The sequence below is a fragment of the Marmota monax genome, unplaced genomic scaffold, assembly GCF_021218885.2.
Source record: "Marmota monax isolate L192 unplaced genomic scaffold, Marmota_monax_Labrador192_F-V1.1 WCK01_AAM20220418_F8-fsc00076, whole genome shotgun sequence".
Classification (NCBI taxonomy): domain Eukaryota; kingdom Metazoa; phylum Chordata; class Mammalia; order Rodentia; family Sciuridae; genus Marmota; species Marmota monax.
In genome coordinates this window covers 3,174,213-3,189,419 of record NW_026692843.1, presented here as the reverse complement: position 1 = coordinate 3,189,419, position 15,207 = coordinate 3,174,213, and the positions used below count along the sequence as shown (strand labels likewise).

General features: G+C 41.5%; 2 protein-coding genes across 3 annotated transcripts in view; one reads left to right on the top strand and one right to left on the bottom strand.

Moving 5' to 3' along the window:
* Positions 1–815, top strand: part of Dhx32 (DEAH-box helicase 32 (putative)) — a 53,761-nt gene extending 52,946 nt beyond the window's left edge. For both annotated transcript variants that reach the window (XM_046448881.2, XM_046448882.2), the window contains one exon: positions 473–815. In XM_046448881.2, the coding sequence (XP_046304837.1) occupies positions 473–644 (172 nt within the window). In that variant the 3' untranslated portion in view covers positions 645–815. The remainder of the gene's footprint in view (positions 1–472) is intronic.
* On the bottom strand, positions 782–15,140 carry Bccip (BRCA2 and CDKN1A interacting protein). Its single transcript, XM_046448891.2, has 7 exons — positions 14,926–15,140; positions 9,936–10,010; positions 9,210–9,290; positions 4,757–4,849; positions 3,655–3,842; positions 2,150–2,321; positions 782–1,224 (listed from the first exon to the last, which is right to left on the bottom strand). The coding sequence occupies exons 1-7, from the start codon at positions 15,091–15,093 to the stop codon at positions 1,054–1,056; spliced, it is 948 nt and encodes a 315-aa protein (XP_046304847.1). The 5' UTR covers positions 15,094–15,140; the 3' UTR covers positions 782–1,053.
* Positions 15,141–15,207: the final 67 nt, after the last annotated feature.

Below are 15,207 nucleotides of genomic sequence, written 5' to 3'. Positions count from 1 at the left end.
CTCATGTAGTCCTGGGCCTTAGGGGAAATACCTATTTCTACCAGGGGTCAATGGTGAGCAGTACTTCCATCATCTGGCCTAATGCTAGAGAAGCTGACTTATTCTAGAAATAGGATTGGATTGGTTTCATGAAAACCAGAAACTACGTATTCTACGAAGGCAGATGGGAGTTCAAATTATTATTGTTTTTGTACTGGGGATTGAACCCAGGTGCACGATACCACTGAGCTGGATCCCCAGCCTTTTTTTAAAGAAAGGGTCTTGCTAAGTGACAGAGGCTGATCTCAAACTTGGGATCCTCTCTCTCTCTCTCTCTCTCCGAGTTGCTAGGCATGTACTACTGTGTCCAGCTGGAGAATTCAAATTAAATACTAGTTCTATAAGTAGATTCCCTAGGGTTGGGAAGGGCCCAGACAACAAGGTTTGATATCTGTCATACCCTGTCCCCATCTAATTGTTTCGTTTTAAACAGATTTATGCAGCTGGCACCACAATACTATTTCACTAATCTGCCTCCTAGTGAAAGTAAGGATATTCTACAGCAAGTTGTGGATCACCTGTCCCCCATTTCAACTATAAAGAAGGAACAGAAAATGTGTGAAAAGTGCCCTGAGACTACTGAGCAGAGATGCACTCTTCAGTGACTTGCCCGCCAAACAAAGTGCAATAATGATCCCAGAGTGAGCCCACAGTGGGCCCACTAAAGCCACATATGAATGCTTAACATGAGGATGGATGCCCCACCCCACAGGATAGTCTTGAAAAAATAACACTTTGTATATTATTTTAAAATAAAAAATAGGAGTTTTATTGAATTCTTCAAATTACTACTCCATGTTTTTCTTCTTGGTGGAAGTTTTTAATCAGCCATTCATAATTTGACCAAAAAAAAAAAAAAAGATATTTTGTGAATGTGTCATAGACACATGGAAAAGAACCCTACTTTTGTAGAGGACTTAAATATGAATAAAGTCATGAGTTTTTCAGTAAATCTCCACTGGGTTTTCTGGTAATTTTACAAAAATAAGCCCATCAATGTCCATGAAAAATGGACTAGATAGATAGATGATATTTCAGTTTATCCATAATTTCACTCATCTTGCTGTCTGGAATTAACATCACAGTTCGCAAGGGCTTCATTGGTATATCATCAAAAGACCACCTGCCTCCCAGGCAAGTGTCGCTCTCCTCTTGCACTGAGTAGTTGAACTTCAGGACTGCCTTCTACAGCAAAAAGTAACCAAGAATTAAAAATGTGGACAAACCAAAGGCAAAATTCATTCAATCTACAATAAAGAATAGTATGTTTGGCATATATTTGAGTAAGAATGACAGCTAAAGGAAGCAAAACTCAGAATAAAATATGCTCTGATGGGACACTGAGGCAGAAATTATGAAACACTCTCCAAATAGATTTGGGAACAGGGACTGAGGTATGCCATTTTTAAGAGGTAAACAGGCAGCTAAGTGATAATTGTACTTTTATCCATTTGTGAACTGTTTCTCATTCCAAAGTCAATCTCATTCATCTCATTTAATTCTCAAAGTAATCTTGTGCAGGTAAGTGAGATTAAGACTCTTAACATTTGACAGCCACAAGAAGAGTCATCTTCAAATGCTGGTCTTTCCGTACTCCCTCTGCCACTCCTTAGCATAAGGCCATTTTATGAACAGATTCAATATGCACAACCAACCTTGAAACACCCACACACGACCCTGAAATGGTCAGAGGTATGAGGCACACATTTTTTAAAGATTATCTTTACTGTATACTTCCTGTATACTTCTCAGGTAAGTTCCCACATCTCCCTACACCCAACATCCTACCTGCAAAGCAGATCCTGTCTACCTCATGACACGGTTTTAGAATTAAGACCTCAGAATAAGCCTGATCAGGTAGAACAAGTCATCACGTTTTCCTCCTCCCAAATACTCTGTCACTACCATGGGCTGGAAGGTGGTGGTGAGCCTTCTGAGTACCGACTGTGTGCCAGGTTATTTGTTAGTGGCTAGTCAGTGGCCACACAGAAAAATGGACTGGCCATACCTAAAGGACTTTGACCTAACATGGAAGAACAAAAAATCTTGATGATCAAACATCCAAATAGATCAGACAGTCTTACTTACCTCATAAGACAGTCTTACTTACCTCATAAAAAAACTCTTCCTCTGCATTTACAAACATTAATTCATCCTTCTGGTTGCTCCATTTCTTTTTGGAATTGGATTTTCCTGCTTCCACAAATGTCTTACTAATCAGAAGGTAGAAAGAGCACTTCCCACATGGCTTATTAGTTTTGTGTGACTCTACTAGTTCTTTCCTAAAAGACACACACACACACAACGTTTAGTTGGTGACACAGGTTAAATCTGTCCACAAACCAGAGCACCGAGGCCCCACTCCTAAAGCAGTGATTTTTATCTATGCAGTCAACTACACTTTAGAATAATCATGCCACCACTTTATAATAATGTGATGAATCCAAGTTTGTGTAAATGAATCATAAATTCACTCAGTACTGCTACTCTGTGCAAACTTAAAATATCTAAGAATCTGAACTTTAAAAGCAATAACTATGTAACTTATAAAGAGACATGACCAACATCACTATAGCATATGATGACTATACAGTCTCTAATCACTAGAGTTTGGGACTAATTTTTGACACAGCAGAAGCTTCATGGACATGGAGATCCTAAATTCTAGAGCAGTTAATGAAATGTAATGAAATCATTTTTTCCTCCTAAAAATTACACAGCTCTATGCATCTGGCTACCCCTGAACAAAGGTGTAGATTAAAAAACAACCCAAGTCATATCTAATAGAAAATCAAAAGAGCAGATCACTCTCCTGTGAAAACAAACATGAGCTGCAACTGCTTAGAAAAAGCAAAACTCGATCAACAAAAACCATTGACAAAAGAAGTATAATCTGAGTAGCAGCTGAGAAGGTAGAGAATAGAAGAGTGGATATAAAACTAAAAAACACTGAAACAAGAAGCAAAAATGGCAAACAAAGTTTGCGGAGTGTAGTTTCAGTCCTACAGCTATTATTGGAAAACAACACAAGTGCTGCCAGCGGAGGCAATACTCTATAAAGGACCTGTCTGTATTCCATCGTTTATTTCAAAGCACAGGCCACAATGCCTAGTTCATTAGTGTGCAAGATTTTACAGTTCTGAGATTAACATATTTGTAGCTTAAAACTTCTGCATCAAACAAAAACAACAAAAATGCTGAGAAGCAAGATTCAGTAACAGAACTATGCTTCAATTAGGTAAGAAACAGACCAACAGAAACTAGGAACTTCACTTCATTTTGGTTATTGCTGTCATTATTCAGCATTTATTCATGTTACAGAAATCTTTTAGGAGGAAAATGTCATGCAAATGGGATAAAAAGTCTAAAGGAAATTCATTCACCTTATTCCATTTAAAATCTTAAAAAATATGAAAATTACTGTCACAAATAATCCAAATTCTTCAAAAAGCCAGCTATTAGACTCTTTCTTCCATCCTCCCCACACTACACTTGTTTCAACCCAGGCCAGGGCTCTTTCTGTACCTACATATTCCACTTAAATCACATTTCTGAGTCTACTTGGGGAAAAAACAAACAAGCTACTGTTTGAAGGTATTTTCAGGAGTCTCTTACTGAAGCTGCTGGTGCATGGGCAGAGCAATCTGAGGAGGGACATTAATGAATCTTTCACTTAGGAGAAAGCCCACAGGCTTGGTGGTGTCATTTAAAAGCTTGTCCAGCTGTTCAACCACACTCTTTTCACAGTTCTTCTCACAGAAGCTTAGAACCAACTCTTTAATTTGTTCAGCACACTGGGTACCCTAGAAAGCAAAGACAAGACTTGCTTTTTATTACAGGCCATTGCTTACAGGAGAAAACTTGAGAGCAAGAGCTATGGCTTTTTATCCCATAGGTCCAAGGGGCGTTTCCTGCTATAGCTTCTAATATCTGCTGCATCTTACTTTTGAAGTAACTGTACATCCAGGGGTTGGGAAGTAGGCAGAGGAGGGAGGTAGGGAGAGGAGGGAGATGCTAAGGAGTGATACTAGCCAAATTATATTGTGTGCATGACTGAAAATGTAACACAAATCCCATCATTACATACAACTATAATGCACCAATAAAAATGTGGAAAAAATTTTAACTATTTATTACAAAATAAAAAACAAAGAAAGAAAGAAAAGTAATTATATCTGCTTAGGTTATCAATCCATGACTAGTGGTCAGAATTATAATTAATACTCATCCACAAAGAAGTTATATCTGTTCACAAAAACAAGTGGAAATAACTGAAAAGTTCATTTTAAAAATTAAAGATTATTAAGTGTGGCCTTATTCTCCAGAGAGTAAGCAGCTGGCATAATTTCCATTAGAATTCATCATGAGTCAACAAAAGGAGATGAATCAAAACAAGTAAATGTCAGTAAGTGCCCTCAACTTTGGAAGCAGCAAAGCCTCAGAACAGCCACACTGCACAAACAGCAAAGAGACCAGCTGCAGACACAGCAGAACTCTGTGCCAGTACCAATGTCAGACACTGTAGCACAGGGAGTACACGACTTCATCTGGGTATTCAGAAATAAAACAACACCTTCATATTGAAAGGATTCAGTAAGACTCTGAGAGAGCACATATCCTTACAGCTGAATATCACTGTCTGACTTCTACCATGCATGAAGTCAAAGTGGTTTTGGCCTAAGGAACAACCATTCAGATGTGACCCGGTGAAACTAACCTTTCTTTCAGTTAAATTTAAAAGGCTTATGAAACCAAAAATTTCATCTTCATCTGCATCATCATCATCGCTGTCTTCTGAAACATTTGTTTGCTATTTTAAAAAGAAAAAGAAAAAATTTTCATATTTGGTTGTCTCATTTTATCTTTTCAATTTCAAAAACAAAACTGCTTTCCTGCTGTGTCCCAGAACACACCATATCTTAACCTGTATGACGTGCTTCTCACCTAACCTCCTTCTACTGTTCCTCTGTACATTCTGCTCAAGCTCATCCTGCTTAAATTTCTTCTTCTTTTTGGGAGGTGGTAGGGAGGACTAGGGACTGAACCCAGGGGTGGTTTACCACTGAGCCACACCCCCAATCCCCCTTATTTATTTATTTGTTTGTTTGTTGAGAGTCAGTTTTCACTAAGTTGCTTAGGGCCTCACTAAATTGCTGAAGCTGGCCTCCAACTTGTGATCCTCCTGCCTCAGCCTCCCAAGGTACTGGGATAACAGGTATGTGCCACCATGCCCAGCTAAATTTCTTTTCAAGGTTTTTAAGACATTTTCCTTTACCACACTGGAGCCAGCCCTTGTTTTTCTGTGGGTCCATGACACTGTTCCACCTAAAACTCATGCCTCCACAATAATTGCCAGTACTGACCATCAGTGAAATATGGAACAAGATTCTTCACTAATACCTAACACCTTATACCTACCACCTTGGGTGGGAGAGAAGGAAAAGCAAGAAAGGGAATGATAAATTAAGAAAACAAATGAAATGGTTGACTCCAACTTGAACTTCCCAGCTCTACTTTGATGGCCCCTCCACCGGAGGCCTCAAAGCTTTGTCCTCGGTTTTTCTTCTATGTGTTGCCTGTTTACTCCATCCCCATACCCAGCCCAGAGCCCAGCACAGAGTACTCAGGTGAGACATGCCTGGGAAGGAAAGGAGGCTGCTGCTTCCATACCAAAGGACAGCAGAGGTGCCCCATGTCCTGGGACCTGTTCTGGGGGGAAGGGTCCTGTTCTCAGGGGAAGCATCCTGCACTGGTTCAGTGAGTACTGTTCACTATTGTTCACAGTCCTAAGCAGGATGTCTTAAGTTCAACAAGACAAGATGACACAAAAATGGAGACTGACAAGGTAATTCATGAGACTGACAGTTTCAGTGAGAAGAACAAGGGAATGTTAGCTCATAAAGGAGAAAGGGGAAAGAAGTCCAGGAAAAAAGGAATAGACAAACAGCCCTGGTCCTCCAAGATCAACATGACAGTTTTCCTGCACTTCAGCAGACCACCAGCTGTTGCAGCAAAACCTGTGCAATAACTGCAGACAAAAGACCAGGGGAAGTAAATGGGACTCCCCCTGGCTCACCCTGATTGTTCCTCTCCTTACAAGGGGCTCTGTCAACCATCAGGCTGGACCATAAAGGAGTTGCCTTTCTATGGGCCTAGAGTCACAATCACATCTACAACCATATGCCTCTCCAGCAAAAGAGTTCTCCCTGCTAAATCCATTTCCTGCCCCATCCCATCCCCATTCCTAAGCCTGACACTCAATAGTTTTTTAGCACCTAAGTACTGTGGAATTCATGACAGCCAAGGAGAACTGAATGATACTACTTCATCTCCAGCTTCTCTCAGACTCAAGCAAATGCAATTTACTATTCTCCCTTTGCCCTTTTTTCTAAGACCTTAGAGACGACCTCTCTTTTAGAGTTCACATCCACCTAATCCCCAAGGATCCAGCAAATGCTCCGAGCAAGGCTCCTAGGAACAAGAAGTCTATCCCTGGGACACCTTAAATGTCTCGGAAATCAAAGAAACCTTAATTATAACTGAAGAGCTATTTGTGTGATTATCCATTTAAAGGGCAAATCCCACTGCATGTCAAGCTGTTTCAAGGATAAAGGCAACTGTTTCTCATACACATCCATCAGACCTTATAAGACATTAATCAGCTAGAGAGCTGGGGATTTGGCTCAAGTAGTAGCATGCTCGCCTAGCATGCGTGAGGCACTGGGTTCGATCCTCAGCACCATATGAAAATAAAGATATTGTGTCCACCTAAAGCTAAAAAATAAATATAGGAAAAAAAAGACATTAATAAGCTAGAGATGGAAGAGCAGGCAAGTGGTCTGCTTTTCCTACTACCTGTTGTGTGTCATATCAGCCGGGGAAACTCACAGAGGGCTGGAGGACTCACTTTCAGAGGGCACACTCATATGACTGGCACAGGTTTCATTTCTTGTTTTCTTTGCATTTAGCATCAGAGATTACTAATGTTGTCAGAAGGTCTAAAAGTATCTACTGTATTAAGCATTAAAGATGTTGGTAAGCCTATCATTCAGTGTCAGAACTGGAGTGGCAAAAAAGCCAGATTAGGGTGCTTGAAGAAATGAATAGGAGAAGTAGTGGTCATGGTGTGAGAATACTTTTCAAGAACTTTGGTTTTGAAGACAAAGCAAAACCGCTAAAAGTGGTCAATTAGAGTGGACGCAGACTGGGAGTTCTTATTTTTTTTCACATTAGCCTAGAGTATAGGTGCCAAGAATGGGAATAGATATCAACAGAGATTACATATGCTCTTCCATGTACCAGATCCTGTTCGAAGCACTCAGCAACTCATTTTGTTCACCTACCCAATCTGCAAGGAAGGTGCATAGATCATCCTCACGTACAGAGATAGATTAAGGTCTCTGGGAAAGACTGCATATTCCATAAATGGCTCCAAAGACATATTGAATCCTGTGTTCTCTTCTGACAAAGTGACCTCACATTGCCTGTTGAGTGATGGGCTTTATGTACCCACCCCTGGCTAGGCCTTCCTTCTCCTGTAGAAAAATCTCTTGTCTATGCAAATCAAACATATAAAGGAAATGACACTGTACCATAAAATGCTATTTTCTACCTCTTTCTTTTGGGCTAGTTGCTCTTGGAACCCAACCAAAGTGTAGAAAGGTCCACGTGGCAAGGAACAGAGGCCCCTGGCCCAGAATTCTAGCTGGGTTTCCAACAGAAAGCCAGCACTAACTTACCAGTCAGAGTGAGCCACCCTGAGAGTAAATTCTCCAGCTTCCTGTTGAGCCTCCACAGCTAATATGACCCAGAGCAGGAAGAAAAATTAGTCATTCCCATTGAGCTCTGTCCAAAATACATGAGCCAAACATCCCCTCTGCTATTCTATGACATTAAACTATAGGGTACTTGTTATGCAGCAAACAATAATGAAAAGATCCACTAGGAGATAAGCAGCAGAGCCAGGATTCAACCAAGACTTTATTTTCTTGAACTCTCTATGACACTTATGATGGCAATTCCCTCTTCCTTCAAATGTTCCTCCCTTGATTTTACAAGGTCACTGCACTGCTTTTCCTTCCACCTCTCCAATCACTCCTGTCAATCTCCTCTGGTACTCCTGCCACATCCAAGCTCTAGTATTACCAGGTGTCTATCCCTGCCTTCCCTGAGCAATCCCAATCACTCATATGACTCCAGTAATTATTCACCCATTGAAAACCCCCAAGTTGAGACCCCGGTGGGAGCTCAGGCTCAGCCCAGGATCACCTCTGCTCACCAGCAGACCCCTGCCAGAGCTGAGGCCCAGCCCAGGATCACATCTGCCCAGAAGCAGACCCCTGCCAGAGCTGAAGCCCAGCCAGATCCACTGGCAGACCCCCAGAGCTCAGCCCCTCCGAGGACCTGCACAGGAGCCCAGGCCCAGTGTAGGCCTGGGTCTGCCCCATCACCACCCTCTGGGAGCCCAGGTCTAATTCACTTCCATCTTGAGACACTACAGCCATCCCCATAACCTTCCCCATGCACTAGCCTCTACCATGGGGCAGCAGACAGGGCCAAGAAGTAGCTGCATGTTGGAACGGGTATCCCAAAGCCAGAGTAAGGCCCACCCTTTCAGCCCCATCTCTGAAGTTGCATCCATCTTGGGGCACCTCTTCTGCTATCTCGAGTTAGCTCCTGCTACTGCCGCCGCCACCTATAGTTGCAATAGCATCCATCCTGAGACACCAGCAGGGTGTGGAAGACCGACATCAAGGTAAGAGAATCTGCACAGATACTATAAGTTTACAGGGTAGAAAACCCCCCAAGTCTCCAAGGCTCCCTCTTCTGCTCAGTATCTCACTTGCACTCATCATAGGCCCCCCAAACTAAAATGTACACGGCCAAAGTCATGTTCCCCCTCCTAACCTGATCTTCCTCCATGTCTGCTGTCCTAATTGCTCCAAACAGAAACCTGGAAGCTCATCCTTGACTCCATTTTTTCTCACTCTCAAGTGAACCACATACTAAGCCTCATCATATTTCACTTCCCAAGTGTCCTGAGTCCATTGCTACCTCCTGGTTTATTGCTTTTAATATCCTTAGATCACTACAATGACCTTCCGAGGCATTCTCCAGTGGTACCTCCTCTCAGCTGGAGCTGAACAAAAGAACACAACTGTCCTACTTACCTTAATCACACTTCCAATATGGTTCTGTTGAATTAAGAGATCTGTTAATTCTGCAGTGTTCACAGGAGCCTTTAGGAAAAGCTAAGAGGAAAAAAAAAATATTTTAAATTAAGATCAAAGCATGATTTCTAATAAAAATTCAAATCCCTTAATTAAAAAAAAAAAATGTCAAATCACTTGTCCAAACTGATGATCTAGAAAAGCAACTCCAAGATGAAGAGAAAAGCCCAGGAGTGTTAAAGCACCTAAGAGTTAGGAAACTTCTGAGAAGAGGCAGTCAGTGGTAATAAGGCGTATAGGGCAGGGGAAGCAAGGGAGGAGAAGGATGGACATAGGGTCAAAGAATTACTGACAGGTCACTGAAGGCTATAAAGGTTAGAGAACCAAAGCCATATTATATGGCTGAAGGGATAAGTAGGGGCAGCAAAAATGACACTGTACCACCAGAAGGTGAAGTTAAAATGATTATTATATAAAAATTATTTTATCCCACAAAGTATGGATGTGAATTAAAGGAAATAGAACAGTAGCTCAAGGAATTGACAGATGAAAATGAGTATATTTCAGGACACAAAAAACTTTAAAGGGAAACAATTCCTCCTTCCAGGCAAAGTGAAGAGGATGGAAATGCAAATTCTGAAAGGATGAAATTTGAAAGGGACTATATCAAACAACCTGCATTTTCTGAGAAGAGCAAATTTATGTGTAATAAGTAAAAGACAATACCTGCTGCAGTAATTTCTTAATTCCGTCATAATCATTATCTGAGATGGAATAAGCTTCAAATTCAATATTCACTTCCTGTAAAGAACACACAAAACAGGTCACCATATGTAACTTCCTAAGACAATTCAGGCATTATTTTCCACTTTGCAAATTTTTCTTTTTCATCAACTTCCATTCTCTTAGGTTCTTATTTTTAGTCATGTACAGAAGATGCTAAGGGGGAAAAAAAAAAAAAAAGACATGAGAAAGATGTCACCTGAATAACTATAAATGTCTAGGCTTTCAAACAAACACTGCTAAGACTGTTACCTGTACAGATTACAAAGACATTCATATCATTTCCTCATGTGACACAAAAGCCTGAGGAAACAAAACACTCTAAGTGACCTAGTCTAAATGCTGAGAAAATCTAGTTCAGATAACAGCCACAGCAGTCACAAAGGAGAAACTGTCATTTACCCAAAAAAACAAAGTAAAAAACAAAGTCACTTCAAAAGTTCCTGGTACTGCCTACAGCTTGATTTAGCCCATGGGTTTGAGGCTATACTTCATTTACTTATTTATTAAATATCACCAGGTAACAAGCATTTGAGATAAATTGGCTAGGGAAGCAGACATGAATGATTTTGCTCCCAATGAAGCTTATGGTTTAGTTGGGATACAGACACTAAGGAGATACTCACAAATAAATGCAAAGTTACAATTACAGTTATTTGTGCCATTAAAGAAAGGGACATAGTGCTACCACTTGAAAAACAGGAGTGAGAAGGTCAAGAAAAGCATACCTAACAAAGTGGCACAAACCAGGAAGTGAGAACAAACAAAGGGAGCACAGGGAACAGCACATACTAAGGCCCTAAGTCAGGAGTAATATGGTGAGTCCAAAGGACTAGAAGAACAAGTGGGGAGCTGGGCTCCCTGACCTATCTGTGCAAAACAACGGAATCTAACAAGATTCTACTGAAATATTCCCACAAAAAAATGAAACTATTACTTCACACCAACAACAAAATCTTTGATGCTTTTAAATGCATCTAAATCATACCTTAAACCATACCTTGACATGAGCTCTGATGATACAATATATTTACATGCACTTCAGGTTTTACAGGTTTTGGAATTTGGGTCTCAGCTGAAGGATTCTGCAGACAAAACAGACCTACTTTTACCCTGTCATCCTAACTGTGCATACACTTAAGTGCTCCCTTGACTGTCAACTTGCCAGGGCACAGACATCAAGTCTAGCTTGCACACTTCAAATCTCACTCTCTGAAGTAGGCCAGATTACAAAAATAGCAAAACCCAGGAGACTGGGTGGGAGCATTCCATACAGGATCAAACTAAACCAAATGACAAATTGTCATTATTCAGGTCTTTACTTTATTCCTTAGAATTATTTAAATAATGCTCTCTAGTGTCTCTTCATTATCTAGATAGAAGTCTCAGACCTGCATCTTGGACTATTATGGCATAGCTATTGCAATGGCTACCAAATAAATTACCAGTCCACACCTCTTTCCTGCATAAGGCTCCCCTTTACATGGTTTCAGCAAAAACGGCCATCTTTGTATAACAGCCCTGTCACTCAACCCCAGGTGAGTGTCACTCACCCCCTTCCCCAGCATTCAGATTTCAGACTGTGGCTTCTAGCCTTCTTGCTCTTTCTAATGAAACTCTGAAACTACTGGCATTTTGATTTTCTGTTATATGGAGTAGAAACAGAAAAGCAAGAATACAGTGGAGAAGAGTATGACAGGGATGACAAATATGAAAGACTTTGAAGGTTCTTGATAGCATTCCAAGTTCAGGGACTCAGTCTAATCCTGAAGCTCACTGGCTTTCCTGCCCTTAGAGATAATTAAGATAACTATGCATCCTCAGCATACATTCCCCTCGGCTGAAGTGATCCTGCAGGGGTTTCTGTTATGCACAAACAACAGTCCTAACCACACGATCACAAGAACCTTAATAAATATGCCCAAGCCTTTTCTTTTCATCATCGGCACTGTTCCTTCTTGAAGTTTGAAAAATCACTTTCTATTGCTGCTCAGCCAGCTGCCTCACCTTATTCTTTAAATTAGACTATTTGCAGATGTCCTTATATACCATCTTGTTTCAAAAAAGACCTGAGTCTGATTTTGAATTTAACATAATTCTCAAAGTTTCCTACATAAGGGAAATAAATTGTGAATAAGTGAACATCTCAGAAATTAAAGCCTTCTTCAAATAAACAGAGAGATAAATATCCACGCAGCATTTCAGCATGGGGAACTGCCCTGAAAACTTTAACAATTTCTTCCATCAAAAAAAAAAAAAAAAAAAAAAAGCCATACATAGGGGTTGGAGTTGTGGCTCAGCTTTAGCGTGCTCTCCTAGTGTGATAGTAGAAGCAAATGTGACTCCATTTTGTTTTATGACTTCATCCTGTAAAACAACCATGCCAAGTAGAAGGGTCATGACTGGGGTAAGATGTTCTTTTCCTTTTGCTATAGAAACCTTTAAGAACACAGAACTACCTAATGGGGCATTGTTTCTGTAACTAGGGTAATGGGGCTCTGTTATTGTAACTGGGGTGACTGGGCTAACTGTGATTGGTTAGGCTTCCTGCCGCTTGACTGCACTCTCCTGCTTCTGTAACTTGGCTTGCTTGCATTGGCTAGACCCCCGAATATCCCTTTTGCGGTTTTCAGGTTTATAAGGAGCGCCCTTGCAATTGTTCGGGGCTGATCAAGGGAACAGCTTTATGTTCTGGTCAGCCGCCACCGGTGTGCTTCAATAAAGGCTGGATTCGATCGATTACACGTGAGTGGTCTGGAAGTCAGTTTATGAAACCCCGGGACGAAGCTTTATAACGCTAGCACGTGCAAGGCACTGGGTTCAATCCTCAGCACCACATAAAAATAAATAAATAAAATAATGGTATTGTGTCCAACTGCAACTAAAGCAAACAACAACAACAAAAACCCACAAAAGGCCATATATTCCCAGAGTAAAAACTACAGTGGGTGCAGAAGAGATTTAAAGCCCTTATTCCCTTCTCCTTAGAGCACCTACTCCTACTCTCCAGAGGTTAATGTCAAACATACACATAATCTGATGTTATTTTCCATCTCATTTTTTCTCCACATAAAAAACTATATACATGTTATTGTCTCTTAATTTGCTGTGTGGTTTCACTTGTAAAACAGCAATAATTCTAACTTCATAGGACTGATGTAAGTATTAAATGAGTTAATATAAAATGCACAGAGTGTGCTGGGGTTGTGGCTCAATGGTAGAGTACTTGCCTAGCATGCATGAGGCACTGGGTTCAATCCTCAGCACCACATAAAAATAGATATTATGTCCACCTAAAACATTTTAAAAAATAAAATGCTGAGTCTAGAACAGGATCTATTACTATTGTTGGAAAGTAAATTCTTACAAGTAGGATTACTGAATCACAGGATGTAAACACTTTAAATTCTAATCAATGTCATATTACCTCCAAAGTGACTGTACCAATTTACATTCCCACCAACTGTATATGTAAGTGCCTATTTTCCTACACTATTATTAGAGTAAACACATTTTCAGTCACTGGAGGTATGTTAGATTTTCCATGTTAATGCAAGCACAGGTTCCTACAAACACAAAATTAGAAAAATAGCAAACGTTTTTCCAAATGAAAAGTGGTAAGATGGTAATTACAAGGCAAGCAGCCAAAGTAAAGAGCTGATCTGATTGGGAAGATGTGTCATATGCCCACACCAGTCTTATCCCTAACCCTGCATCCACACTTCTCTGTATCTTCTTTTCCATGCTCAATCTAACTCGTGCTTACCTCTTAGACTTTATTTCCCATTCCTCTTTATTCTGATTCAGCCATCCTTGCTGCCTTTCTGCCCGCCAACCATGAGGAAATGTTTTTTTAAAAATAAATAAAATAGGAAGTCACAGGAGTATTCTGAGCAAAAAATGAGAACAGACCTACAAGATATCCAGCTGTAAGCAGATAGTCCATAAAGGAACAAGAATGGAAAAGGCAAGTCAGTTATTATATTACAGTAGTCCAGGCAAGATTTGATAGAAGTGTGGACCGAGATGGTTACAAAATCAATGAGAAGTGTCTGGACACTTAAGAATTTACTGATAGACTGGATATGCAATGAGGAAAGACAGGAGATTTGAGTTAACTCCTAGATTTGATGTATGAGAAACTGGTCAATTTAGGGCCATTTACAGAATGCTGAAGATTAGGTGAGGGAGGCATGAATTACAAACTATGATAGTTAAGTTTGATGCACCTGCTTAGACATTCAGTAGTCTTATTCATTATTCACTCAACGAATAAATATCTATAATATTGGGCACTAGGAAAGGAACCCAGTTCTGAGTTCATAAGGCTAAACCATCTGACCGGGTCAGCTGTCCCAAAAAGGCAGAAAATGGCCTGGCGCGGTGGTACACGCCTGTAATCCCAGCGGCTGGGGAGGCTGAGACAGTAGGATAATGGGTTCAAAGCCAGCCTCAGCGACATCCAGGCGCTAAGTAACTCGGTGAGACCCTGTGTCTAAATAAAATACAAAATAGGGATGGGGATGTGGCTCAGTGGTTGAGTGCCCCTGAGTTCAATCCCCAGCACCAAAAAAAGAAAAAAAAAAAGAACCAAAGAGGCAGAAAATGCCGCTTAGTCGAGCTCCGAACACGAAGGAGAACTGCACGACTAAGAGCCTCTGAAAAGACTGGAACAACAGCGCGGGAAGTTCAAGGACCAAGAGTGGGGTGGACGCAGGGGAGAGGCGGCTAAGCGGCGAGGAGGAGCTCGGAACCGTCGCCACGATGGCGGCGTAGGAAGGGCTGGACTGGAACTCCACAAGCACCTGGCCCCCCGTTTCTGCCTGCCGAGCCTAGGGACAGGGACGTCACCAGTCCACGCGGCTCACACGCTCTTCACCCTGCTCTGGTGGGCAGGGAGTTTTTAATCACGGGGGTCGCGCGTGCTTCTCACCTCGTCAAGGACCTCGTCGTCTTCGTCCTCTTCTTCGTCACTATCCTCATCGTCTTCGTCTTCATCCTCGACTTCATCCTCCCCTTCTTCTTCGTCGTGCCGGAAGGGGTCTCCGGGAGGCCGCGGGGCTCCTTTCCCCAAGGCCCGTCGTTTGGCCCGGGACGCCATGCTGCCGTCCACACTGCGCCTGCGCAAGATCTACGGCCCGCCCTTCCGGGCCGACACATACTGGCCGAGGGGGTGGGGGACCACGAAGCCCCTCGGCGCTAACTGGACTTGAAT

Excerpts from the sequence above, each read along its gene's own strand:
- Bccip (XM_046448891.2), bottom strand. The coding sequence starts at position 15,093 with ATGGCGTCCCGGGCCAAACGACGGGCCTTGGGGAAAGGAGCCCCGCGG. Across the intron at positions 10,011-14,925 it reads ACGACGAGGTCCTTGACGAG|GAAGTGAATATTGAATTTGA; the intron begins GTGAGAAGCACG and ends TGTTCTTTACAG. Across the intron at positions 4,850-9,209 it reads ATATTGGAAGTGTGATTAAG|CAAACAAATGTTTCAGAAGA; the intron begins GTAAGTAGGACA and ends TTTTTAAAATAG.